Below are 24,929 nucleotides of genomic sequence, written 5' to 3'. Positions count from 1 at the left end.
CTCAATTCGACAAAGAATGTGGTTTTTACACCATGGGGCTCCAGTTCATCACAAGGTTCTGTGAGAGCCGTGGAGTGCAAAAAAGGCATTTTAAACAAAAGTCAATAATAACCATATGAAGAGTTGTTTCATTAATCGTATATTTTTCAGACAAGAGAGAATACATCACAACTTGCTTATTTTCTGTATTAAGTAGGTTTAACATCATAAACAAAAAATGTTGAAAAAATTTATTTAAAAAATATTACAATTATACACTAAGCAGTCCACTTTAAACATCTAGTATCAATATGAGTGTCCATACACCTAATACAACAATACCTAGTCCCACAAGACAAACAAGAGTATTGTCCCAAAAACCCACAAACTGCACAGAAATGTCTAGGAGGAATTGGGCTATCCTCACACTGTATATCCATATACGAGACCCTCTTACTTATATCAGCGTCTACCCGGTCTTCATCCACAAGCTGTTGAAAGTTTTTACGATACTTGAACTGGTAGTATTCAGTGGTTCGCTCCCTTTTCTTTGTTCTAGTACTTCTGTGTTCTAAGTTATCTTCAAACTTGGGAACTTTCTTGCTCATAACAAGATCCGCATGGGGGTCTTCATGGTAGTTATCAGATTCGAGGAGTTCCATAACTTTCCTGTGACGACGCTTACGCGAGGTCTCATCAACAATGCGTCTTTTATCATTTTCTCTGGAATAAAAAAAATAATATTAATATAAAAATTGTACTACGAAATTCTTTATAAAAACCATGAAATCCTTTATAAAAGGTATATTCGTTAAAATCCCTATACAGGGCTACATCATAAAACAAACAGAACTAGTTTTCAATCGGTTGACCGATCATCATCAGTGTTTCCTAAAATGTGTACAACCTGATAAAATGATGAAAAGTATTCAACATTTTGACTATGATTTTAAAAAGTTATGGGTGTACTCACTTGAATCAAACATGCTAACCACCAAAGTTTAACAGCAGTGTAAGATACCTGGGAGAGTGATTGAAGATCATTTTCCTGGCGCCCATGATTTGTTAGTTTTATTTAATTGGTTCTTCTTTAGCACTTATTCATCTTTATACATTTTCAGACCATTATTCTTATCTTAGTATATACCTTTTCTAGTCATCATTATCTACTTTGAGCTACTGTTCTTCGACAGGCATGCAAACGAGCTGTATCCATCCTTGAGTGTCAAGTTGTCGTTCTCTGCATATCTAGCTAGCCTAACTCCCTTCAGTTTGCATCCGTCTCTTCATATTTCTATAATCAGTCCATCTATTTCATCAGCTTATCATTTCCCCCCCATACAAGTACTACTTCAGCTTTTTCTTAGTATTTTCCTACTTCGGCTTCTCAACATAGAAGCCACCTCACTTTCTTCATTCTTGTTCCACTAGTTAGTTTCTTTTTCCTTACTTCTGTTGGAGTTTATCGTCCTCTTTACTTTCACTCCAACAGAAGTTCCTCTTATTTGTTACATTGGCATTTGTTACTTTGGTGGTTAGCATGTTTGATTCAAGTGAGTACAACCCATAACTTTTTAAAATCATAGTCAAAATTTTAAATACTTTGCATCATTTTATCAGGTTGTACACATTTTAGGAAACACTGATGATGATCGGTCAACCAATTGAAAACTAGTTCTGTTTGTTTTATGATGTAGCCCTGTATAGGGATTTTAACAAATATACCTTTTATAAAGGATTTCATGGTTTTTTTGTAATAAATGGTATACAGCCAACTACAGGAAATTTTTTCCTTGTGGATTTTTTAAATTCTTTATAGTTATGACTAAAATCTTCTTTTTAACATAAAACGCATTTGGATATACCCCAGAAAACAAAGTTTTTAAAAATCGAAAAGGCAAGTTTGTTCCTGGTTTCATATTGGTGTACATCCTCGTGTCTTTGATGATGAACTATATTTTGTTTTACATCAATAGTAACAGGAATAAATAGTGAAGGTAGAGTTAGTATGTGTAGTGCAACAAATGCTTGGCGACATTCTGATAAGACGGACCAGCAATTATCCTTACCATTCTTCTCTGAATACAAAAGACACCTTTGGCTCCAGACCTGTGACACCATGCCAAAATAACATAGCTGATGTGTAAATGACACAATGCAAAATAATCCTGTTGTAAAGTGAATTGAGATACATATACAAAAAGCCTTCTTATCAGAAAAGTTGCAGTTCCTAACTCAGCAACAAGGGATCTTGTATGTGCAACAGAGTCCTGCATCCAAGTAAACCCTCAAAAATTTTATTCTTTTTTTCAGCATCCCAGGAAGAAAGCTGCCTTGTTGAAAAAATCAAAGTTTGGGTTTTATTTAGGTTTAGAACTACATAATATAATTATTTTCTGCAAACCAATGTTCTGCATTAATCCATTGCGTGCGGTTGTCTGATCCTGAAACTTATACTCATGACTGACAAAAAATAATACATATTTAAAATGTGTATAATCAATGGCATACATGAAAGGCATGATGTGGCTCACATGTATGCCATCCACACTGGACATGTTGCTTGTTGTGATGCTTCTATGGCTGCATTAAGATCATGATCTTTGCACGTAATAGTAGTGACAGATGGGATCAAGATAAATAGTGAAAATATAAATACCATTCATTGTGCCGATGATACAGTTATTATATGTAGCTGAAATGGAGGAAGACCTACAGACGCTACTAAACACAATTTGTGACACTGTGGAAATTTGGTTTAACAATAAACATGTAAAAAACAAAAACCATGATTATTAGAGGGTAAAGTCATAACAGCGATCCAGATAAAAAATGAAGATATTGAACAAGTGGACAAAATGGAATACTTTGGAGTCTGGATTACTGAAGATCTAAATCAGAAATTTGATCAAGAATAGAGCAATCAAGAGCAGCCTTTTTGAAGATGAGCAAATTTCTGAGTAACCCAAAACTTTCTTAAGTATAACATTTTCAAATAAAATGTTACAGTCTTTTGTGGCTTTTTACATGTGGCTCTTTAGGAGAATTTTGAAAATACCATGGACTGATCATATCGTCCCTACCATTTCCAACTATCAAATGTGAAAAATTGGGTTTTTCAGATTCGTTACCTTGCCCTCGCATTATATGTGATACATCTTGTGGCAAATTCTCGTTATTGTAGCTTGATTAGGAGCGCGGGAAATATGCTGTTTAAACCATTGAATATGAACATTTTTTCATTTGGTTGACTGCAAACTGTCGAAAATGGTTATATTCGATACTTTTGTTTTGTATAAATATAACTAAATATACAGGGTGTCCCAAAAAGATTGGTCATAAATTATACCACAGATTCTGGGGTCAAAAATACATCGATTGAACCTCACTTACCTATATACAATAGTGCATACAAAAAAAGTTACAGCCTGTTGAAGTTACAAATTGAAAATAAATTTTTTTTCATATATCGAAAACTCTTAGAGATTTTTTATTGAAAATGAACATGTGGCATTCTTACAGTAGCAACATCTTAAAAAAAATTAAAGTGAAATTTGTGCACCCCATAAAAATTTTATGGGGGTTTTGTTCCCTTAAACCTCCATAAACTTTTGTGTACGTTCCAATTAAATTATTATTGTTGCACTATTAGGTAAACAGAATATTTCTAAAACTTTTTTGCCTCTTAGTACTTTTTCGATAAGCCAGTGTTTATCGAGATATTTTGAATATTTTGTCGAATCCACCACATATTTGTATATGGTTAAGTACGATTATAGAGAGCTGTTAATAATCTGAAAATTTATTTATAATTTACATTATTAGGTATATTTTGAAAAAGAAGAAACATCTCGATAAAATGTGACATCAAAAAAAGACTAAGAGGCAAAAAAGTTTTAAAAACACTGTGTTTACCTAATGGTACCACAATAATAGTTTAATTGCAACGTACACAAACATCTGGGGGGTTTAAAGGAACAAAACCCCCATAAAATTTTTTATGTAAACATATTAAAAAAGAAGCCGCATCCCGATAAAAACTGGCTTATCTACATAATACCAAGAGGCAAAAACGTTTTAGAAACATTGTGTTGAACTAATGGTACCACAATAATGAATTAATTGGAACGTACACTAAAGTTTGGGGGGGTTTAAGGGAACAAAACCCCCATAAAATTTTTATGGGATGGACAAATTTCGTTTTAAGATATTCCTGCCATAAGAATGCCCCATGTCCATTTTCAATAAAAAATCTCCAATAATTTTCGATATATTGAAAAAAATCGATTTTCATTTTGTAATTTCAAAGGGCTGTAACTTTTTTTATGAGCACATTTGTACTAAAGTAAGTTAGGTTCAATCGAACTATTTTTGACCCCAGAATGTGTGGTATAATTTATGAGCAATCTTTTCGGGACACCCTGTATATTTGTACAACGCTAAATGTCGAATGTGTCACATTCGTTAGTTTGTGTTGTAATTTATTCAACAGTTATTCAATCGTAATCTGTAAACTGTCGAAAATGCTAAACTGCTGAGAAGAATAAAATGCACGTGTTTACAATTTGTGCGAATTTTGTTTCAGTATCGCTTTCAAGAAATTCTTGTGAGGAAGTTTATGATTTCATTTTAAAGGATTTTCATTATTTGATTATACAGTTATTCGCTGTTATACATTCGCTAATTTGAATCATTGGACCGAAACAAATCGTTGATTAATACAAAAAGCAAAGTAACGAATGTGATTTTTTGGAAAGAAAAAATGATAAGCAGTTCAAATTTGTTATCAATCTAACAAGGATTAAACATTACATACAAAAAAAAAATTTCCCATTTGTCAATACGCTAATTTATGAGTCTCTAAAAAATAGTTATTTTGCTCTCCTGAAAAGTACCACTTTCCACATTCGATAGTTGGAAAAGGCAGGGACGATATTACGAACGAAATGGTGCTGCACAGAATGGGATGAGGCAGAGAACTTTTAACCATCTTAAAAGGAGAAAGACAGGATATTTTGGGGCACATACTTAGAAATGATCAGTAAGAAAGTTGTTGTAGCTGATTATAAAGAGTGAAATCGAAGAGGGGTCCTGGTAGATGACAAATATCCTGGCTGAAAAACATTCGCGACTGAACCGGGTTAAACACACAGTCGCTTTTCGGAAAAGCAGAAGATAGAGACGAATTTGCAATGTTTATTACAAACATATAGCAATAGCCAACCTTCATTTGTAGTGGAGTCGGCACTAGAAGTTGAATGACTTACCTTATGCGGTTGGAACCGCGTAATGTAGACTTGGAAATAGTCATGGTTATGTATACAGTTTATTGACCACCTTTTTCTGCAAGAGGAAAGCTGATTTGATCCATCAAATCGTCTATTTTAACTTGAAGTGTGTCTAAAATGTCGGCAGAGATAAATAAGTGATGTTCGTCCAAGTCTTGAATGATAAATTTTCTTCCTAATTTCAATGTTTCGTCCAAATGAAGTAAGAACTGTTTCATAGCAGGATCACTGAAAAAGTACGTTTTCTCATAAAGGAAAGTTTTGTTTTTAAAATACGTACCATTTCACCAACACACCTTTCATAACATTCACCATTTTGAAGTTTTTACTTTGACATATGATTGTTAATTTGACATTGACCATTGACTTAAATCAGTTTTGTATAAACCAGTGGCTGTAAACTTTGAAAAAAATAGATTAATTAAAAATATTTAGATTATCTTTTTTTCGATACTTTGTTTGTATTTTATTTTAATCTCCTAATTTTTCCCCATTCCATAAGCTAATTTCATTATTTCTTGTATTTTCATTCATTATTGCCAGATACTTTTAGTTAGGCAACTAATATTACACCATGAGAGTTGCGAGGATGTTTGACAGTTTGCCTTCCAGCGTTTTCATCATTGACATATTAAGCGTAGACTCGGCATACTCACCAAAAATGCGTAACGCGAAAACAGTCGATCGGTGGTCTATCTATCTCTTTTACGCATGTGACTGACAAAGATGGCTAGACCACTCAATATGTCGACGTTACACTCCGATCATAGCCACCTTTACTTTACAAGCCATGAAGAGAAAAAGGCAACGTCGCAATTGATGACGTCCGTAGTCCGACTTTCGGACTACCGCTTTCGAAACTACGATTTTAAAGTACAAATTCTGGTAAAATTTATAGTATTTTTTGAGTTGAATAAGAAAATATTATTAATTAGAAATTTGTACAAAATAATATTAAAAGTAATTTCTTGTAAGTAACGTTTATTATACAAAAAAAAAAAAAACAATAACAAGAATATAAACGGGATTCATTTTTTTCGAATCCTAAGAAAACTATTAAGTATTTTTGAAAAATTTAAACGCAGAATGAAAGATTGCGTTAGGACCGAGGGCCGAAAGTCCCTGAAAACTTTTATGTTTACTTTAATAAGTTACAGGGGTGAAAAATTAAGAAAATTTAGTGTGATTTTTAGTTTCAAATATGTCATTAAAAAACATTTTATTCATTCTAAGGGACTTTCTGCCCTCGGTAATAAAGTAATCTTTCATTCTGCGTTTAAATTTTTCAAAAATACTTATTAGTTTTCTCAGGATTCGAAAAAAATGATTACATTTAAAATACAGGCGTCAAAATTTTACATTTTGTTCCTTTCCACTTAAAGTTTGTCGCACTTATTTAGAAACACCCTGAATTGATAAAGAACAAATCTAGTTGTTAAACATAAGCGAATTAATCAAAAAAACAGAATGTTAAGAAAACCGGAGTCTATAGTTGGGTTTTAATTTCAGTATTTTATAAATGTCCGGTACACCATAAAAATTTAACTGGTTAGCAACAATATTATTACAGCGGTATTGTAAAAGAATTAGGCTATACGCTCTGAGCTTCGCTGGTGTCGCTCCTAGCGGTTACTAATTCAACTTTTACCGGTAATTTTTAAATTTATTATTTAATTGTTATCGCTTAATATTTACAACGCAAAAAAGTTATTAAATTGTAATCGATTTTTTTAAGATTTTTCTAATCATTTTGACGTTCTACTGATAAAATATCAATTTCTTACTTCGGATACTTTGACAATAATCGTGTAGATGGCGCTAAGATTATAATAGATTATTTATAGTTAGATATTACGGAACATTAAAAAAACTTAAATTCAGTATTTAAAACGTAAGTATATTTAAGGTAAAAATATATACCACAGCTTTGACCAACTAATATTGTTTATAATTAATGTTTTTAATTTTAATTTTAAATTAATCACTTTGACATTTATGTCAAATTTCCAGTAAACGTTTACAAACTTGTCACTACTGGCGTTCGCGAATTTGTAAATATCCCCTCTACGTACGAGCTCACAGCGTATAACATATTAAAAAATCACTTAAATCTGCCAACAGATTTAGGAAATATAAGACATTAAATATGACAAAATTTTTAAGTGGACGGATTTCTATATGCACGCAAGTTTATATAAAAATATATTATATTGAACTAAAATCATCTTAATAACATACCTTTTAATGTTCTTTATAATTTGGAGCACGAAATATTGTAAAATATTTCAATTTCTCTGTAAATACAGTGAAAATTATTTAAAAACAAATGAGAACTGTCAGAATTAATCGGTCTACCAATAGATGTTGCCAAATTTCAACTTCATGGCTTGTTAAGTAAAGGTGGCTATGCTCCGATCAGAGTGCGTCCAGTGCGCTTATTCTTGAATCGAGAGAAAATTTTACTCCCCACTAAGCTAACTCACTTTTCTACTCCCTCATAATTTCTCTCGATTCTAAAAAGCTGTATTCTTGAATCGAGGGAGTAGAAAGGGATAAGAGAAATTGTGAGCAGTGTTGCCGGGTGTTTATTGAAAATTTTAACCAATCACAAGAGTTAATTATTGACAAATGACATGATACCGTCAACAGTCAAATTCAAATTCAACCTTCATTGCCATTCTCCATTTATTTTATTTGTTTACGTATACAAACAAAGAAGGAACTGTTGTTTTCTTTCTTTGCATTTGCATCAGGGTTACCATGTCTAGGGATTTTCCCCGAATCTAGGGATTTTTTGAAGCTTTTGGAGCTCTGGAGGGATTTTTTTTGAAATCTAGGGATTTATTAAACTGTGCTAGCGCCATTTTTTGTTGTTATTAAATATCCTTTTGTTCAAATATTGTTATTATTGTCATTATTTATTGTTCCCTGACATAAATATTCCTAAGTAAACATTAAAACATTACCTAATCAATGATTAAAGCGGATTAAACATAGTGTTTAATAGGTTATAAATTAAATTGACAGCTGTCATCTGTCAATTTCTTCTTTTTTAGGTCAAATTAATACGATTTAGGGATTTCTAGGGGAAATTGAAGCTCCCGTCTAGGGATATTCTGAAATTTCATCTGGCAACCCTGATTTGCATTGCAGTTGTTTATTTTTTGTAGACGAGGACAACGTGATCAAAAAGTTGCAAATATTTGTATTAGCAGGTATTTTTAGGTAAGTTTGTTTTAGATATGCCTTCAATTTTAACAATTTATAGCATGAAATTTACAAAATCTATAATTCTAACAATTAATTATTTTTAACAGAAACATGACACATATAACTGCGGAACAAAAGGAAATCATGTTAGACTTCATCAAATCCAGGCCAAGGTTATATGCCGGGAAATTTTCGCCAGAATTTACCCGGCAACAATCCCAATCGCTATGGCAGGAATTGGCTACCATATTAAACTCGCACTCGAATGGCGCCAAAAAAGAATGGAGTGCTTGGCGCAAGGTAAGTTATAAATACCTTTAATATAACAGTCCAAGACACTTTTAATTCAGAACTAAACAACTTCTTGTAATATAAAAATATCACTTCTTCTTCTATAAAACATAGAAAAAAACATTTCTCACATTTTTTTTGTTTTCATTGCAGACCTGGATAGATATAAAAAAAAATTGCAAGGCAAAAGCGGCCAGACAAAAGAAATATCAGATGGGTACTGGAGGAGGGCCCTCTCAATCTGATGGTAATAATATGGACGTATTTGAAAGTAATGTAATAGGGCTTATGAGCCCTGTATGTATAGCAGGGAATGTGGAGGTACCTGAGCCAAGCATATCTCTGGATGAATCATTCTCCACTATAATTAGTGAAGATATTGAAAATATAGAGGTATGCTATAATAATACAAAGCAGATATAAAATAAGTGATTGATGTGATCGTTCATAGGTAATCTTTCATTTTGCCGAGTGTATATTGAATGCTTGACAAAAGCACTTTAAATGTTCACTTATTGATATTTCCTGCACGTCACTTGATTAAGCAATAAAAATATGTGGACTTTAACAAGGCACTTGTGTGTTACTGTATATGCATATACACATAAAACCAAAATTATTCAGAGTCACACCCGAACTTTGGGTTCCCTCGAAGGGAACCTGCAGTTTCCGCAGAAATTTCAAGTGATATAAATGTATATTATACATTTATATCACTTGAAATTTCTGCAGGAACTATATTCTAGAGTGCTATGTACTAAGAGTATAAGTCAAAAATGAAAATTTTTTATTAGGACTTTTCAGTCTTTTTTACCACCGATGAAATAACTATTACAACTAAATATGAAAATGGTGACGAAATATGATTAATAAATTAGTAATTAACTATTTTACTTTCTACTTTGGTAATACCCTATTAATTATATAATTCAAAATATAGAAGAATCCCGAAAAATCTTTTTTATGACTTATACTCTTCGTACATAGCACGTTAGGTGCTTTTCCGGGTATGACTCTGTGAATAAATTTGGTTTTTAAAAAACGTGGGTCAAACCCGGAAAACCATAGAAAGTATGTGTATATGTATATACAGTAACACAAGTGCCTTGTTAAAGTCCACATATTTTTATTACTTAATCAAGTGCTTAGTCAAGTGAAGTGCAGTCTTTCATTTTTCTGACTGTATGTATTTAGAATTTAGAAGAATTTTTAAAATTTTAAACTACACAACACATAGAACTGTAATCACAGGATCTTCAGTACAAATATTTACAATAAAAAAAAATATGCAGTAGAACCCTGATTATCTGTGTGCGGATTATCTCTAGTCAACTCTATACGCTGAGAGGGAGACTCATAATGAAAGATTTATTTTTTCTGTTACCTTTTTATGGTAGGTACATATGTATATGTATTATGTATGACAAATAAATGTTCGGATTATCCATGCTTTTCAATTATCCGTGCCACATCCGGTCCTGAGGGAGCACGGATAATCTGGTTCTACTGTGTACACATGTATTATCTACTACTTGACTAGAATCAGCTAATAAATATCTTGTCTTACAGCATGACCAAAATCCATCTACAGCCACACAAGGAGAAGGAGCAACTGTAGAACCAGAGGTTGAAAAAGAGCCGTCAACCTCAGCCAAAAGTAAACGCAAAACAAAAACCCAAAGGCTGAAGGAGTCGATACAAAACCATGCAAAACTCGTTCAAATTGCACGAACCGGTGTAATGGACACAAAAACTTATAGAGAAAAAAAACTACAAAAGATGAGTGAGCACACCGATGCAATTAAAGAATTAACAAGTGTGCTAGCAACAGTTGCTAAGGGGCTCACTAATATTGAGGGGCTCTTAAATGAATTAATCTAAAATTTATATTTTTAATTAAATTTCTAAATTATACAAAGTTTTTTTTTTCTTCTTCCTATCTCAGTCCTAACCCCCTGGGTAGAGTGTAGTAGTTGTCCTGGTATTATGTAAAGTCTACCTCAAAAGTCTTGTTGTTATTTCTTTTAATACCTGGTTGCTTGTGGAAGTTTAGTTTGCTGATTGCCATTCGTGTTTCAACACAGGTATGGAATTTCTCGACTCGGACAATAGCAGCCCGCTCAGCTGAATATTAATGACTCTCTTAGATACTTTGTCTGACTTTATATGTTATCAGTTTGTTCTCAAGGTCTCTGTGTAGTTTTTAACTTTGATAGTGAGATTGTTTACCAGCTTTGCACCTTTGTTTTATTTCTTTGTTGAGGTTTCTTAAAGTAACATTTTCTCTTTCTGTAGGTACACAACATTGACGAAGATTTCTTGTATTCTTACAACTTTACATGGTTTGTCTGTTATTCAGTATTTTATTGGTTGCTGTTGTTGTTTTTAGATATAATATCCAAAAACTAGACCTTTGCAGAATAAATAAATAACCAACAAATTAAATTCATATTTATTTTCTTTAAAATCTAGTTTATTTTAAATTATTTTCTTATACAGCAGGATAAAATAATACAAAATATAACAAATCATATTAAAACAAATAATAAAATTATTTTTTTCAATTTAATTGTGGCTTATTTCATATCTATATAGTTAATTATAAAAATGCCAAAAGGAAATAGTTCATAACATTAAAATAAGATAAAAAACATAAACGGAAATCACCTAAATTAAAATAATTTTTTATATGTTGTCTATAAATATTCTCAGAAGCACACAGGCACATATAAAAGTGGATGAAACAGTGTTAATCTACTCCATAATCCATCAAACAAAATGCTGTACGATAAAACTAGAATAGAACCTATTAATAAGAGACTCAATAAGTTGTTTAAATATTTCTCTATTAATGACAAGAACAAAGATTTGATCGAGTCCCATATTATGAAGATACTAGAGGACAGTAACTGTAGATATCCAGGGAGAACTCTATTCGAAAAAATCTGCTACATATATTATTAAGGCAATAAACAATTCTGCCCATCTGATTGATTTAACTAAATTATTACTTGATATGTTTCAATTATATACGTTGAAACTATAAAAGTTTAGGAAGTTAAGAATAATGTGAGATTACAAATTAAGGGATTAATTTGAGATTGAACAAAGCTGCTGGCAGCTAAGGTATATAGCTGTTCCATTATATCTTTGCACAAACATCATGATTCATTTGCAAACAAGTTAAATCATATATTAAGTGAAACAGATGTTGATATGTAATATCATTGATATGTACTGTCAATGTAATAATTAGGAAATGGCTATTATTGGTGCACATATTTTATAGTTATATTGTGCATTTATATGTTACAATATATTTAACACAATATAACTTTATAAAATAAACACAATACAAGTTATAAATTCAAATAAACACAACAATTGGTGCTAATGTCACTGTCACTGAAAATTATAATCATCAAAATTCATAGTAAACAAGGACATGCCATATTGTTTATCCTCGTTTAAATTATTGTGGTTTCTATGAACAAGCAGTTTAATTTTGCGATACTAGTTTCTGTGAGAACAAAGATACCTAGTTTAAAAAATAATTCGTGAATAATTTTATGCATGTTCAAAGACAGAATGGAAGGACTATATCTGACCAAGTACATATTGCATTTTTATACAGTGATGAGTGCGCTAATAACTGGTAAAATAGCACAAAAGATGGAAAACGTATTAATTTGTGAGATAAAAAGAAATGGAACTAGTCGAGTTGGGAAATTTAACGATATTAACCTTTAGACGTATCGCACAAGTTTAGCAGACTACTGTTACATTGACAGTTTTACATACTCCTGAACATAGTTGACATACTCCTCTGATACGTGAAAAGGAGGGAAATAATGAATATAATGTAAATTTAAAGGTTAATATCGCTAAATTTCCCAGCTCCTACTAGTTTATTTCTTTTTATTTCACAACTTAATAGGTTTTCTGTCTTTCGTGCTATTTTGCCGGTTATTAAGGTGCTCATCACTGTATATTAAAATGATTATTTATTATGTTCTGCTGTAAGCGTCTGGCAGCTGCTAAATCAGGATTGGCTGTTGGTCGTATATTAACAACATTACCAGCAGCATACATGCCATAATCTGGCTCTACAGGATGAAGTTCTTCTGGTATTGGTACGTTGTTCTCTATACACATATTGTGTAAAATGCAACAAGCATTTACAATTTTTCCGCTCAGTGTGGGATGATAGTGCATAGTCCTATATCTTAAGAGGCACCTGAATCGATTTTTTAAGACTCCATTACAACGTTCAATCAGAGACCGGATAGAACACAACCTATCATTGAACAATTGCTCTCCCGGATTCACTGGATTTGGTAAAGGTGTCAAAAGCCACGGACGTGTGGGATATCCTAAAAAAATTATACTAAGAATCTGCTGATTATCACTATAGTTTGTTTTTAAACCAAGAGGCGTGATTCAAATTTACCGTGCTGTAATGCTTGTTTGTAATTATTCCAACCGCAGTCAAATTTACTCCACTATTATAAAATTTTGACACTAATGACATTTATCAAGTTTTGACACTATTGGCATTTCATAGGTTAATTCAGTTATATCAGTGATTTTTTTGTGTTTTCTGTTATTTCTTTAATTTTTAGTCTGATTTGGTATAAAAAGCAGTTGTTTTTAGAACTCTTCAGCAACATATTAATATAATATTTATCGATTACTGTTGAGGGCCGACATGATCAATAAAAAAAGATGTATTTGGTTATTTTTCTAGTGACTTTTTTGAGTGTGAATCTGTCTTTTTAGTTTACTCCTCCTGGTTAAAAAATAAACCATAATAGTCTTCACTCATGTTTGTATCACAGTCATTATGCCTTACCTGAATCTCCTAATAAAAAAAACACATTAGCAGGATTTCTACGGTAACAATTCTCCATATATGTAGAGATAGGAGATTGTGCCCATATGAATGCATCATGGGATGATCCAGGAAATCTTGAATTCACATTAAGAATTTTCAAGTCATGATCACAAACCTGAAATATATTGAATGTGTATCAGAAGATTTACAGATATCCTGTATTTAGTACACAGAATTTGCTTTGCCGAGACACAACGGTCTAGTGACATTGGTAATTTCTTTTTTGGGAAATTAGATTGGTAGATGTGACTGGAAATTACTACACAACCAAACATATCTGCTGATAGCCAATAGTAAACAGAATAAATAACATAAACCTTACGCCAATCAACAATTATTTATTTACATCATTTATAATATATTAATAAAAAATGTGAATATTATTTATTGCAACAAATAAAAATATTTTATAGAACAAAATTCCACGAAATTTTATGAGTTTAGTATACACTCCCATTATTTCCAATAATTCTTCTTTTTTTAGTGAAAGAATAAGTTGATTTGAGCAATTAATAGTGTGAGGTAGAAATTTTAGTGCTGTATGTTTCCTATTACGAATGTGTCAAAGTGAATCTTGGCAAAGCGAATTCAGTATAGAAGATGCCTAGTTTATAGCCATGGTTTCTATTATTTCACAAATATTTGTAATTATTAGATAGACACTGACAAACTTTAGATAAAACACTTTATACAGCGTGTCTACTTAAGTTGGAAACATATGAAAAAATTTATTAATTAATAATTTTACGAAAAAAGTTATTCTTTATAAAAAGTTCTGCACCCCCCAAAACCTAAGATTCAATGATCAGATATCAAATTTTCTCAATATTATACGAGGTATGTCAAAAAATATGAATTTCGGTATTAAGTAAAGGGTAAAGTACCTTTATTTATCTCAATATCGAAAATTCTTATGATAAATAAGAATGTTTAGAATTAAAAACTAAGATCAAATATGCAATTATATGCTTCTAATTGAAAAAAAAAACATGGCTTTTAATTATTACAAATATGATAACTCGTTTATTATTCATTTTATGAAAAAAAGTTATTCTTCATAAAAAGCTTTGCATGGTATAAAATCTAACACACAACCATAATATATCAACTTTATTAATTTTATACGAGGTGTGTCAAAAAATATGAAATTCGCTCAAGATCACAGAACCTTTATATTTCACAATATTTCAATTAGAAGGATGTAATTGCACATTGAAACATAGTTTTTAATTCTAAACAACTTTTTTAATAACCGTTTTCAATACTGTGAAAAATAAAGGTACTAATAAAATGTGATATCTGATGGTTGCATCTTACGTCTTAGGACATACAGAGCTTTTTATAAAGAATAGCTTTTTTGTAAAAGTAATAATAAAAGAGTTATCATATGTGTAATAAATAAAAACGAAGTTAGTATCAATAAATTTGAGAACAATTTGGAAAATATTTTTTTTTCAATTAGAAGCATGTAATTGCATATTTGATCTTAGTTTATATTTTAAAACAACTTTTCATAATAAGAATTTTCGATATTGAGAGAAATAAAGGTACTTTAATCTTGAACGAAGTTCATATTTTTGACATACCTCGTATAATATTGACAAAATTTGATATAATCTGATGATTGAATCTTAGGCTTTAGAGCATGCAGAACTTTTTATAAAGAATAACTTTTTTCGTAAAATGAATAACAAAAAAGTTTCCCATATGTTTCCAACTTAAGTAGACACTGTATAATTAATGGTAGATTTACATACCAGTTGCACATTTAAGGAGTGGTAATTTTTCCTATTAACATAGATGTGTTCTGGATGGTTTGGATCCTTTGGAGCCACTATTGCTACATGCGTGCAATCAATAATGCCCAAAATTCCAGGAAATCCATATAGATCAAAGAACCTATAAGCAAAACAATTCTATAAAAACTTAACAAAATCAAAATGCTTTTAGAATGCTTATTGAGTTTTCATAAGAAAGATAATTGTTAATCACCTTGTACGAAGAGCTTCTCTTTCATGTTGCGTTCTGGGAAATTTTACTTTATGATTTAAAATCTCAGGCCTGTTCAGAGCATTTGTCACTTCCACTATAGCTCTACTTGTTGACGCCTGACTTATAGAAATGTAGTGGTTAGTGCCAGTTATTTCCTGATGGCTTCCACTAGCATAAAATCTCAATGCAGCTAAAACCTAAAAGAGACAGCAATTAAAAATAGTCAATTGTTGCATATGGTTTAAAAACATGATTATCCCTCTTTCTAAATCAATAAAGAGAAATATATCGTTATTGCAGAAACATGACACATAACAACATTATTGTAGAAGGATCAAACCAAATTTATGATTAAATTATAACTATGATAAATTAATGAGTTCTAGCAATAGCTATATAGCTACTAACTGCTCATTTACTTACCCTTGTCGTTATAGAAAGTGCAGATCCTCTCGATTGTGGCAACATAAATGGTGATACCATTTCCACAAGTTCTTGTACCATACCTTTGGACAGTCTAAAAACTTGTACAAATTTGCGATCGGACAACAAAAATGGGTCCGTTGGTTGGAGGACATCCCGACCAATTTGAAGATCTTCAACTGCCTCCAAAATATCATTTAACATAAGATCATTCCAATAGAGCATATTATTTAGATCCATCTTTACTATCCCTTAACAAAAACAAAACACTTCTCTCCGCTTTTCTAAGGTTATGTATTGTTATTTTCGCTCCCATTTTCAATTTCTCTTACATACTACCAGTAGAAATTATTACTCCCTTAGGGAGTGACATTTCTCTCGTAGATCGAGAGAATTTTTTTCAAGAATACAGCATTTTCGGTTTTAGGGAGCCACGCCTACTTTTACGTCACTTTCTCTTACCATTTCTACTCCCTGAAATTCAAGAATACGGGCCCTGGGCCCGGATTACGTACACTCGATACGCATCGTATCCGCCATGTTTTCCCATAGCGCCTTACGGGAAAACATGGCGGATACGATGCGTATCGAGTGTACGTAATCCGGGCCTTTTGAAATCACAATCACAAGTGAAACATGGTTGCCAAAATTATACTTCCTGCTACTTATGCAACCGTCGTTACAGGTAAATGGGATAACGGGTAATAGCAATAGCCCAGGAAATAATGTTTAAAAATCGGAAAATTATTGGCCGCTATTTTTTAATTGGAGTATCTGGGGAAGTCAATAGAAAGCGCGTACTATCTCGTGGGCATTGAAATTTTTACTGCTTCATCGATTTTTTATTAACATTTAAGTAAAAAAATTGAATTTTTTTAGTTTCATTTCATTATTGTGAAAAAACTACGCAATGTACTGTTTTTGCATGGCTCCTCTAAACCATACTTTCCAAATTTTATCTGTTGTTTTCAGACGACTAAGTACAAAACAACTCAAATGAAGCATTAATGATATTAGAGTCCGCTTTTCAAAGAATTTTTTTTTTTTTTTTTTGTAAGCATTTATTAACAATCAGAATTACATAATTCTATAAGCTAATTTGATAACAAGTACAATAACATATATCAATGTATTATTGTACACTAAAATGGCGTTATGAGGTACATCACCCAGCGGTTTCACCTCAGTTTCAGCGAAGATCTATGGGCCATAATCTTCGCAATCTTCTGTTGTTTAGTGGCTGTAGTAATGGTAATATTAATTGGTTGGGGTGGTCTTCCAATTTCTCGTGATGTCTGTTGGCTCTTTCTTGAATTACTGTGCTGACTAACGGGATGTTTAGGTCTGTATGAAGGGTTTGGTTGGAAATGTACCACGGGGCATTTGCGATGGTGCGTAGAATTTTTGATTGAGTTCTTTGGATAATTTTTGTGTTTGATTTGCTGGCACAACTCCATAGTTCTATACCGTACGTCCATATAGGTTTGATGACTGTTTTATAAATCAGCAGTTTGTTCTCAATTGAGAGTCGAGATTTTCTACCTATAAGCCAATTAATTTCTTTCACTCTTAACTCAATTTGTTTCTTCTTCTTTGATTCATTAAGAATGTCCAATCTCTGAGTTGTAGATTCTAGGCCTTAAAATATTAAGATTTAACCCAAGTCACTTATACCTCGTCCAATTTACTTACCGTTGCACGTCATCCGCGCCATAGCCTGTGACACGATACCAACACGAAATATTTAGGCGGTGGGTGTGTTCTTTTTTAGAATCAAAATGATTCTAAAGGGGAACACACCTACCGGCCTACCGCCTAGATATTTCGTGTTGGTATCGTGTCACAGGCTATGGCGCGGATGACGTGCAACGGTAAGTAAATTGGACGAGGTATATATAAAATGTGCCTCGTTACTGAGTTACAGGGTGTTCTACTTAAAAATTTAATAACCATTTTTACCCAGTACTTTAAAACTATTTGATATATCCTTGTCATACTTTGCAGAAAGTGTAGTTGCCGTACACCCTACTAAATTATGATAAACAAGCGTTTCTGGCTACTACCAGAGGCGTACGACAGGGGACAGTGCATGGTTTGCCCTTCCCAAATTCTACGCCATTGGCGAAATTGCTATTTTAGCACAATATTACGATTTTCCAATACTTTCTATGTAAATTATATACTCTTCATTCGTAACGTTAAGGTCATTAGTTTTCGAGATATTTGAAGTTGAAAATGACACTTTACAGTTATTTTGATTAATGTATTTTGCCCCTTCATTTTTAACTTAAAATATCTCGAAAACTAATGATTTTATTCCATCAGTGGCGTAGAATTTGGGAAGGTTCAACCATTCATTTTCCCCTGTACGCCTCTGGTAATAGCCAGAAACATTTATTTAACATAAATTAGTAAGGTGTGCAGTACCTACACTTTTGGCAAGTATGATACGGCAATTTCAAATACTTTTAAAGTACTGGGTATAAATAATTTTTAAATCAAAACATCCTTAATACATACATATAAACTATTTGTGTCCAGTATTTTAAAAGTATTTGACATATCCTTATCATACTTAGCAGATAGTGTAGATACTGTACAGCCTACTAAAATATGTTAAATAAAACTTTCTGGCTAGTACCAAAAACGTACGACAGGGGAAAGTGAATGGTTGACCCTTTCCACATTCTACGCCACTGGCGGAATTACTATTTTATTGCAAATTTTCGATTCTCCAATACTTTCTATGCAAATAATATACTCTTCATCCGTACCGATAAAATCATTAGTTTTCGATATATTTAAAGTTAAAAATGAAGGAGCACAATACATTAATCAAAATAGCTATGCTGTTTCATTTTCAACTATAATATCTCGAAAACTAATGACTTTAACGTTACAAATTAAGAGTATATGGTCCAAGAGCTGTGAGACATTTTTGAGTAGGTATTTTAGGCAACCTGAAAATTTTTCAGCTGACTATTCCATGATAGCCTAATACAAAAATGCCGGTCTGGCTGGAGGGTAGCGGTTATTTTCCCCAAAAATCCCCCCCAAAGTTAAACAAAAGGGTAAAAATTGTTATTACAAAAAATATCATTGACGTGACTTTAAAGTAAATTTATATATTCAAATATAAAGAAAATAAACAGGCCATGCGATTTAAGGGCGATTTTAACTCTGCAAGATACTTGCATGGGCGCCCCAGGATTATTTTCAGGGGATGCATCTGCTTCAGAAGATTTCATCTGAATCTGTACATACTATTAAGAAGTATATAATATACAACTATACATGCATAGCTATGTATGTACATTCCTTCCGGACAGGGAGGTGCAATTGTTATTTGACAGGGTATTTTTTAATAATAAAAATAAATATTCTAAAAAAAACAGGTTTTTTTTGGTGAAATTTTCCAATTGTCAGGTGATCAAAAAAATTACGCGTGAATATAAATGAAAAGCGCTATAGGTCAGCAGCAGTGTGAGAAAGATCGTATACCGATAGCTGTTTGCGTCCTCTGTTGTAGCTGAGCGAGTCCGTTCGCAGGAGAAAAATCACATAACCTGGCCATATCCATGTTGTTGTTTCTCGAAACGTTAGAGTAATTATTATATATTATAGTTTTTTAAGTAACTTTTTCTTAATTAAAGAAAAATAATACGTATTTTACAATAGACTTTTCAAATATGATAGAAAAAGACAAATTTATTATTATAAATATATAGGTAGAAAAGTATAAAACTATAAACTAAATTATTTCTGTGGCCGAGTCTTGTACTTCTTCTTCAAACTCCTCATCTGAGCCTTAATATTCATTCTCTTCCTCTTCGTCAGACTCCCCTCGAGACTCAGATTCCTCTTCTACATGATCTGTAAATAGTTGTATCATTAATTAGTTTAGTTGCTACGTATTCTCCGTCCTTTTATACGGAGTCGAAGCCTGGACAATCACATGCTCATCTGAAGAAAGACTTACCGTTGTTGAGATGTGGAGTTATCGAATACCTAACAAACACGGAAACATTAAGAAAGATGAAAAAGGCAAAAGAAATACTCAACACTATGAAGGAAAGAAACATGAGCTACTTTGGTCATATACTAAGAAATAAAAAACGTGATGTGATTGGTTATATAAGGAAAAGTATTAAGCATTGGTTATATAAGTAAGAATACGTAGCAACTCAATCGATTAACCACTAATTAATTTTTCATTAATTCTAAATACATATTACAACTATTTACAGATCAGGTAGAAGAATCTAAGTATCGAGGGGAGTCTGATGAAGAAGAAGAGAATGTATATTTATTTTAGCTCATTTTTCTTTCCTTCATAGTGTTGAGTATTTCTTATTTTGCCTTTTTCATCTTTCTTAATGTTTCCCTGTGTGTTAAGTGTTGTGTGCATGATATTTTTTACATTATTCGATAACACCACATCTCAACAATGGCAAGTCTTTCTTCAGATGCGCCCGTGATTGTCCAGGCTTCGACTCTGTATAAAAGGACAGAGAATACGTAGCAACTTAATTAATTAATCACAGATTATTTTTAATTAATTTTAAATACATATTACAAGTATTTACAGATCATGTAGAAGAGGAATCTGAGTCTCGAGGAGAGTCTGACGAAGAAGATGAGAATGAACATTTAAGCTCCGATTAGAAATTTGAAGAAGAAGTACAAGATTCGGACACAGAATTAATTTAGTTTATAGTTTTATACTTTTCTACCTATATATTTATAATAATAAATTTGTCTTTTTCTATCATATTTGCAAAATCTATTGTATAGTACGTATTATTTTTCTTTAATTAAGAAAAAGTTACTTGAAAAACTATAATATATAATAATTACTCTAACGTTTCGAGAAACAACAACATGGATATCGCCAGGTTATGTGATTTTTCTCGAGCGAACGGACTCGCTCAGCTACAACAGAGGACGCAAACAGCTATCGGTATAAGCTCTTTCTCACACTGCTGCTTACCTATAGTGGTTTCATTTATATGCACGCGTAATTTGTTTGATCACATGGCAATTGGATAATGTCACCAAAAAAAACGTGTCTTTTTTAGAATATTTATATTTAAAATTAAAAAATACCCTGCCAAAATAACAATTGCACCTCCCTGTCCGGAAGGAATGTACATAGGTATGCATGTATAATTGTATATTTTATACTCACTAATAGTATGTACAGATTCAGATGAAATCTTCTGAAGTTCAGATGCACCCCCTGAAAATAATCCTGGGGCGCCCATGCAAGTATCTTGCAGAGTTAAAATCGCCCTCAAATCGCCTTGTCTGTTTATTTTCTTTATATTTGAATATTTAAATTTACTTTCAAGTCATATCAATGATATTTTTTTGTAAAAAAATTTTTACTCTTTTTTTAAATTTGGGGGGGATTTTTGGGGAAAATAACCGCTACCCTCCAGCCAGACCGGCATTTTTGTATTAGGCTATCATAGAAGAGTCACCTGAAAAATTTTCAGGTTGCCTAAAATACCTACTCAAAAATGTCTCACAGCTCTTATACTAATATTACTTACACAGAAAGTATTTGAGAATCGAAATATTGTGCTAAATAAAATAGCAATTTCGCCAGTGGCGTAGAATTTGGGAAGGGTCAACCATTCACTTTCCCCTGTCGTACGCCTCTTGTAGTAGCCAGAAAAGCTTATTTATCATAATTTAGTAGGATATACAGTACCTATATTTTCTGCCAAGTATGACAAGGATATGTCAAAAAGTTTTAAAGCCCTGGGTAAAAATAGTTATTAAATTTTTAAATCAAACACCCTGTAACTCAGTAACGAGCCACATTTTATTTAAATGATTTGGGTTAAATCTTAATATTTTGAGGTCTAGAACCTACATCTCAAAGATTGGACATTCTTAATGAATCACCCTGTATATAATGCTTGCCCCCCCAATCAAAATTTCAAATGACGCCCCAGTATAGAAGCCTTTGAGATGTGGGTTTTTCGAAGGATGGTAAAGATAATTTGGACAGTACACGTAACCAACGATGGGGTGCTGAGACGAATGAGGACTGAAAGAGAACTCCAAAATGTTGTAAAAAACAGAAAAACGAGTTAATTAAGACATATTTACAGAGGAGAAAAATACAACTTTCTAAGGCAGAACATGGAAGGGAAAGTAAGAAAGAAGAAAATGCTCCTGGCTGAAGAACGTAAGAGACTGGACAGGCATGGATAAACATTCGATACTAAGAACAGATTGAGATACTAAGGACAATTTGCTGTAGTTATAGCCAACCTTCAGTTGTTTATGGCAACTTATCGTTACATCAGTATTGCCCTTAATATAACTCATTTTTCCGGTTGTTTCAGTTTCTGAAACATTTCGGACCCGTTGCCTGGTTTCGTGTAATACGGGAGTACTGCTTTTGCTGCGTTGCATGTCTTCGTGTGATTCAGAAGTTCCACTTTTGCTGCGTTGCCTGTTTTCATGTGATTCAGAAGCTCTGATTTTGCTGCCGTGCCTGTTTTTGTATGATTTCCAAGTTCTGGATATTTTCTTGTCACTGTTTTGGAATACAATAATGACTAAATACAAAAAAAAAACATCAACTGAATCATTAAGAATATTAAAAGTAAACAAATAGGGAGTGGATCAGGAAATAAAACTTGCAATTTACTTTATTTTCTATTCTAACATCTCCTTTACAATCCGTCCAGGATATTTATTTATTAACGAATTTGGTCTTGCCTTCCATCAACTGCAAAAAAGCTTTACAGTTTAAAAACTCGTGACAAAGAACTTCGTTGTTGAAAGCAGAGTTTTTGCAGCTTTGGTATATATTACACAAAACATCGAAAAACTTGTTGTCTTTTGAACCGAGAATATTCGATAATGTTGCAGCTAAAACTTTAGCGATGTCATCATATCAAAGGAAGTAGCAGAGAGTGATGGAGATGTTTTATTTTCAAAGCCGATTGTATTTGAATAAGTAGGAGCCGAAGAGCTTTTTTGTTTATGGTGCGTATAACTACTTGTCGTTGTAACAGGTTCACCTTTAATATAATTCATTTTTCCGCTGGTTTTAGTTTCTGGAACACTTTGGATCCGTTGCCTGGTTTCGTGTAATTCAGATATTCAGATGTACTGCTTTTGCTACGTTGCCTGTTTTCGTGTGATTCGGAAGTTCTGTTTTTGCCGCGTTGCCTGTTTTTATGTGATTCAGAAGCTCTACTTTTGCCGCGTTGCCTGTTTTTGTATGACTTCCAAGTTCTGGATATTTTCTTGTCATTGTTTTGGAATATGTACAATGATTAAATAGAAAAAATCAACTGAAATATTAAGAATATTAAAACTATGCAAATAAGAATTGGACCAAGAAATAAAACTTGCAATTTACTTTATTTTTTATTTTAACATCTCCTTTACAATCCGTACAGGATATTTACTAACGAATTTGGTATTGCCTTCCATCAACTGCAAAAAAGCTTTACAGTTCAGAAACTCGTGACAAAGAATAACTTCGTTGTTGAAAGCAGGGTTTTGCAGCTTTGGCATAAATTACACAAAACGTCGAAAAACTTATTATCTTTTGAGCCGAGCATATTGGATAATGTTGCAGCTAAAACTTTAGCGATGTCATCGTATCGAAGGAAGTAACAGAGTGATAAAGAGTTTTGATTTTCTAAACCGATTGTATTTGAAAAAGTAGGTGGAGAAAAACCTTTTGTTTATGTAGCGGATGGCTATACTTGTTACACCAGAATCGCCGTTAATACAATTAATTTTTTCGGTTTTTCAGTTTCTGGATCATTTTTGATCCAATCACATCCCATCTCGTGAATACTTCAATTTAGTTTCAGCAAGATGGAGCACCTCCCCATTACCTTCGAGGCGTTTGCTAGTTTCTCGACAGTAACATTCCAAAACGTTGGATTAGAAGAAGAGGAGCTATCGAATGGCCAGCAAAATTCCGGGATTTGACACCTCTTGATTATTTTTTAAGGGATTAATATTAAAAAGCAAAAGCGTATGGGAAATAGGTCACAGACTATCCAAGAACGGAAAACTCCTGTTTTTACGTAGTTTCGTTTAAACCATACTTTATCTGTTGTTTCCAGAGGACTAAATAAAAAAAAATCAACTGAATCATTAAAATATTAAAAATATACAAATAAGGAGTGTATTGACAAATAAAACTTGCAATCGACTTTATTTTTTATTCTAACATATATCCTTTACATTCCGTCCAGGATATTTAATAACGAATTTGGTCTTGCCTTCCATCAACTGCAAAAAAAAACTTTACAGTTTAGAAATTCGTGGCAAAGAACTTCGTTGTTAAAAGAAGAGTTTTTGCAGCTTTGGTATAAATTACACAGGACGTCGAAAAACTTATTGTCTTTTGAGCCCAGGATATTTTGATAATGTTGCAGCTAAAACTTTAGCGATGTCATCGTATCGAAGGAAGTAGCAGAGTGATGGAGATGTTTTATTTTCAAAGCCGATTCTATTTGAAGAAGTAGGAGCCGAAAAGCTTTTTTGTTTATGGTGCGTATAACTACTTGTCGTTGTAACAGGTTCACCTTTAATATAGGAAATTCATTTTTGCGCTTGTATTAGTTTCTGGAACACTTTGGATCCGTTGCCTGGTTTCGTGTGATTCGGAAGTTCTGTTTTTGCAAATTCAGATATTCAGAAGCACTGCTTTTGCTACGTTGCCTGTTTTCGTGTGATTCGGAAGTTCTGTTTTTGCTGCGTTGCCTGTTTTTATGTGATTCAGAAGCTCTACTTTTGCCGCGTTGCCTGTTTTTGTATGATTCACAAGTTTTGGATATTTTCTTGTTAATATTTTGGAATACAAT

The 24,929-nt window shown here is 32.5% G+C and overlaps 4 protein-coding genes across 4 annotated transcripts; 1 reads left to right on the top strand and 3 right to left on the bottom strand.

Annotated features, from left to right (window-relative positions):
- Window positions 1–216: 216 nt before the first annotated feature.
- On the bottom strand, window positions 217–5,490 carry LOC114336360 (zinc finger HIT domain-containing protein 1). Its single transcript, XM_028286714.2, has 2 exons — window positions 5,247–5,490; window positions 217–702 (listed from the first exon to the last, which is right to left on the bottom strand). Exons 1-2 carry the CDS (start codon window positions 5,288–5,290, stop codon window positions 258–260), a joined length of 489 nt encoding a protein of 162 aa, XP_028142515.1. The 5' UTR covers window positions 5,291–5,490; the 3' UTR covers window positions 217–257.
- On the bottom strand, window positions 5,247–5,664 carry LOC114336359 (general transcription factor IIH subunit 5). The gene is made up of 2 exons (XM_028286712.2): window positions 5,548–5,664; window positions 5,247–5,495 (listed from the first exon to the last, which is right to left on the bottom strand). Exons 1-2 carry the CDS (start codon window positions 5,628–5,630, stop codon window positions 5,306–5,308), a joined length of 273 nt encoding a protein of 90 aa, XP_028142513.1. The 5' UTR covers window positions 5,631–5,664; the 3' UTR covers window positions 5,247–5,305.
- Window positions 5,665–8,246: 2,582 nt separating this feature from the next.
- LOC114336362 (uncharacterized) lies at window positions 8,247–10,686 on the top strand. Its single transcript, XM_028286716.2, has 4 exons — window positions 8,247–8,492; window positions 8,585–8,777; window positions 8,922–9,161; window positions 10,338–10,686. The coding sequence occupies exons 2-4, from the start codon at window positions 8,589–8,591 to the stop codon at window positions 10,647–10,649; spliced, it is 741 nt and encodes a 246-aa protein (XP_028142517.2). The 5' UTR covers window positions 8,247–8,492; window positions 8,585–8,588; the 3' UTR covers window positions 10,650–10,686.
- Window positions 10,687–11,204: 518 nt separating this feature from the next.
- Window positions 11,205–16,584, bottom strand: LOC114336361 (putative nuclease HARBI1). The gene is made up of 5 exons (XM_028286715.2): window positions 16,078–16,584; window positions 15,655–15,851; window positions 15,420–15,561; window positions 13,621–13,777; window positions 11,205–13,141 (listed from the first exon to the last, which is right to left on the bottom strand). Exons 1-5 carry the CDS (start codon window positions 16,315–16,317, stop codon window positions 12,750–12,752), a joined length of 1,128 nt encoding a protein of 375 aa, XP_028142516.1. The 5' UTR covers window positions 16,318–16,584; the 3' UTR covers window positions 11,205–12,749.
- Window positions 16,585–24,929: the final 8,345 nt, after the last annotated feature.

The sequence above is a fragment of the Diabrotica virgifera genome, chromosome 7 (assembly GCF_917563875.1).
Source record: "Diabrotica virgifera virgifera chromosome 7, PGI_DIABVI_V3a".
NCBI classification, from domain to species: Eukaryota; Metazoa; Arthropoda; class Insecta; order Coleoptera; family Chrysomelidae; genus Diabrotica; species Diabrotica virgifera.
This window is presented reverse-complemented; position numbering and strand designations above follow the sequence as displayed.

Excerpts from the sequence above, each read along its gene's own strand:
- LOC114336360 (XM_028286714.2), bottom strand. The coding sequence starts at position 5,290 with ATGACTATTTCCAAGTCTACATTACGCGGTTCCAACCGCATAAG. Across the intron at positions 703-5,246 it reads CGCGGTTCCAACCGCATAAG|AGAAAATGATAAAAGACGCA; the intron begins GTAAGTCATTCA and ends TTTTTATTCCAG.
- LOC114336359 (XM_028286712.2), bottom strand. The coding sequence starts at position 5,630 with ATGGTCAATGTCAAATTAACAATCATATGTCAAAGTAAAAACTTCAAA. Across the intron at positions 5,496-5,547 it reads AAAGGTGTGTTGGTGAAATG|TGATCCTGCTATGAAACAGT; the intron begins GTACGTATTTTA and ends GTACTTTTTCAG.
- LOC114336361 (XM_028286715.2), bottom strand. The coding sequence starts at position 16,317 with ATGGATCTAAATAATATGCTCTATTGGAATGATCTTATGTTAAATGAT. Across the intron at positions 15,852-16,077 it reads CACTTTCTATAACGACAAGG|GTTTTAGCTGCATTGAGATT; the intron begins GTAAGTAAATGA and ends TGTCTCTTTTAG. Across the intron at positions 13,778-15,419 it reads ACTCCTTAAATGTGCAACTG|GTTTGTGATCATGACTTGAA; the intron begins GTATGTAAATCT and ends AATATATTTCAG.
- LOC114336362 (XM_028286716.2), top strand. The coding sequence starts at position 8,589 with ATGACACATATAACTGCGGAACAAAAGGAAATCATGTTAGACTTCATC. Across the intron at positions 8,778-8,921 it reads AATGGAGTGCTTGGCGCAAG|ACCTGGATAGATATAAAAAA; the intron begins GTAAGTTATAAA and ends TTTTCATTGCAG. Across the intron at positions 9,162-10,337 it reads AAGATATTGAAAATATAGAG|CATGACCAAAATCCATCTAC; the intron begins GTATGCTATAAT and ends CTTGTCTTACAG.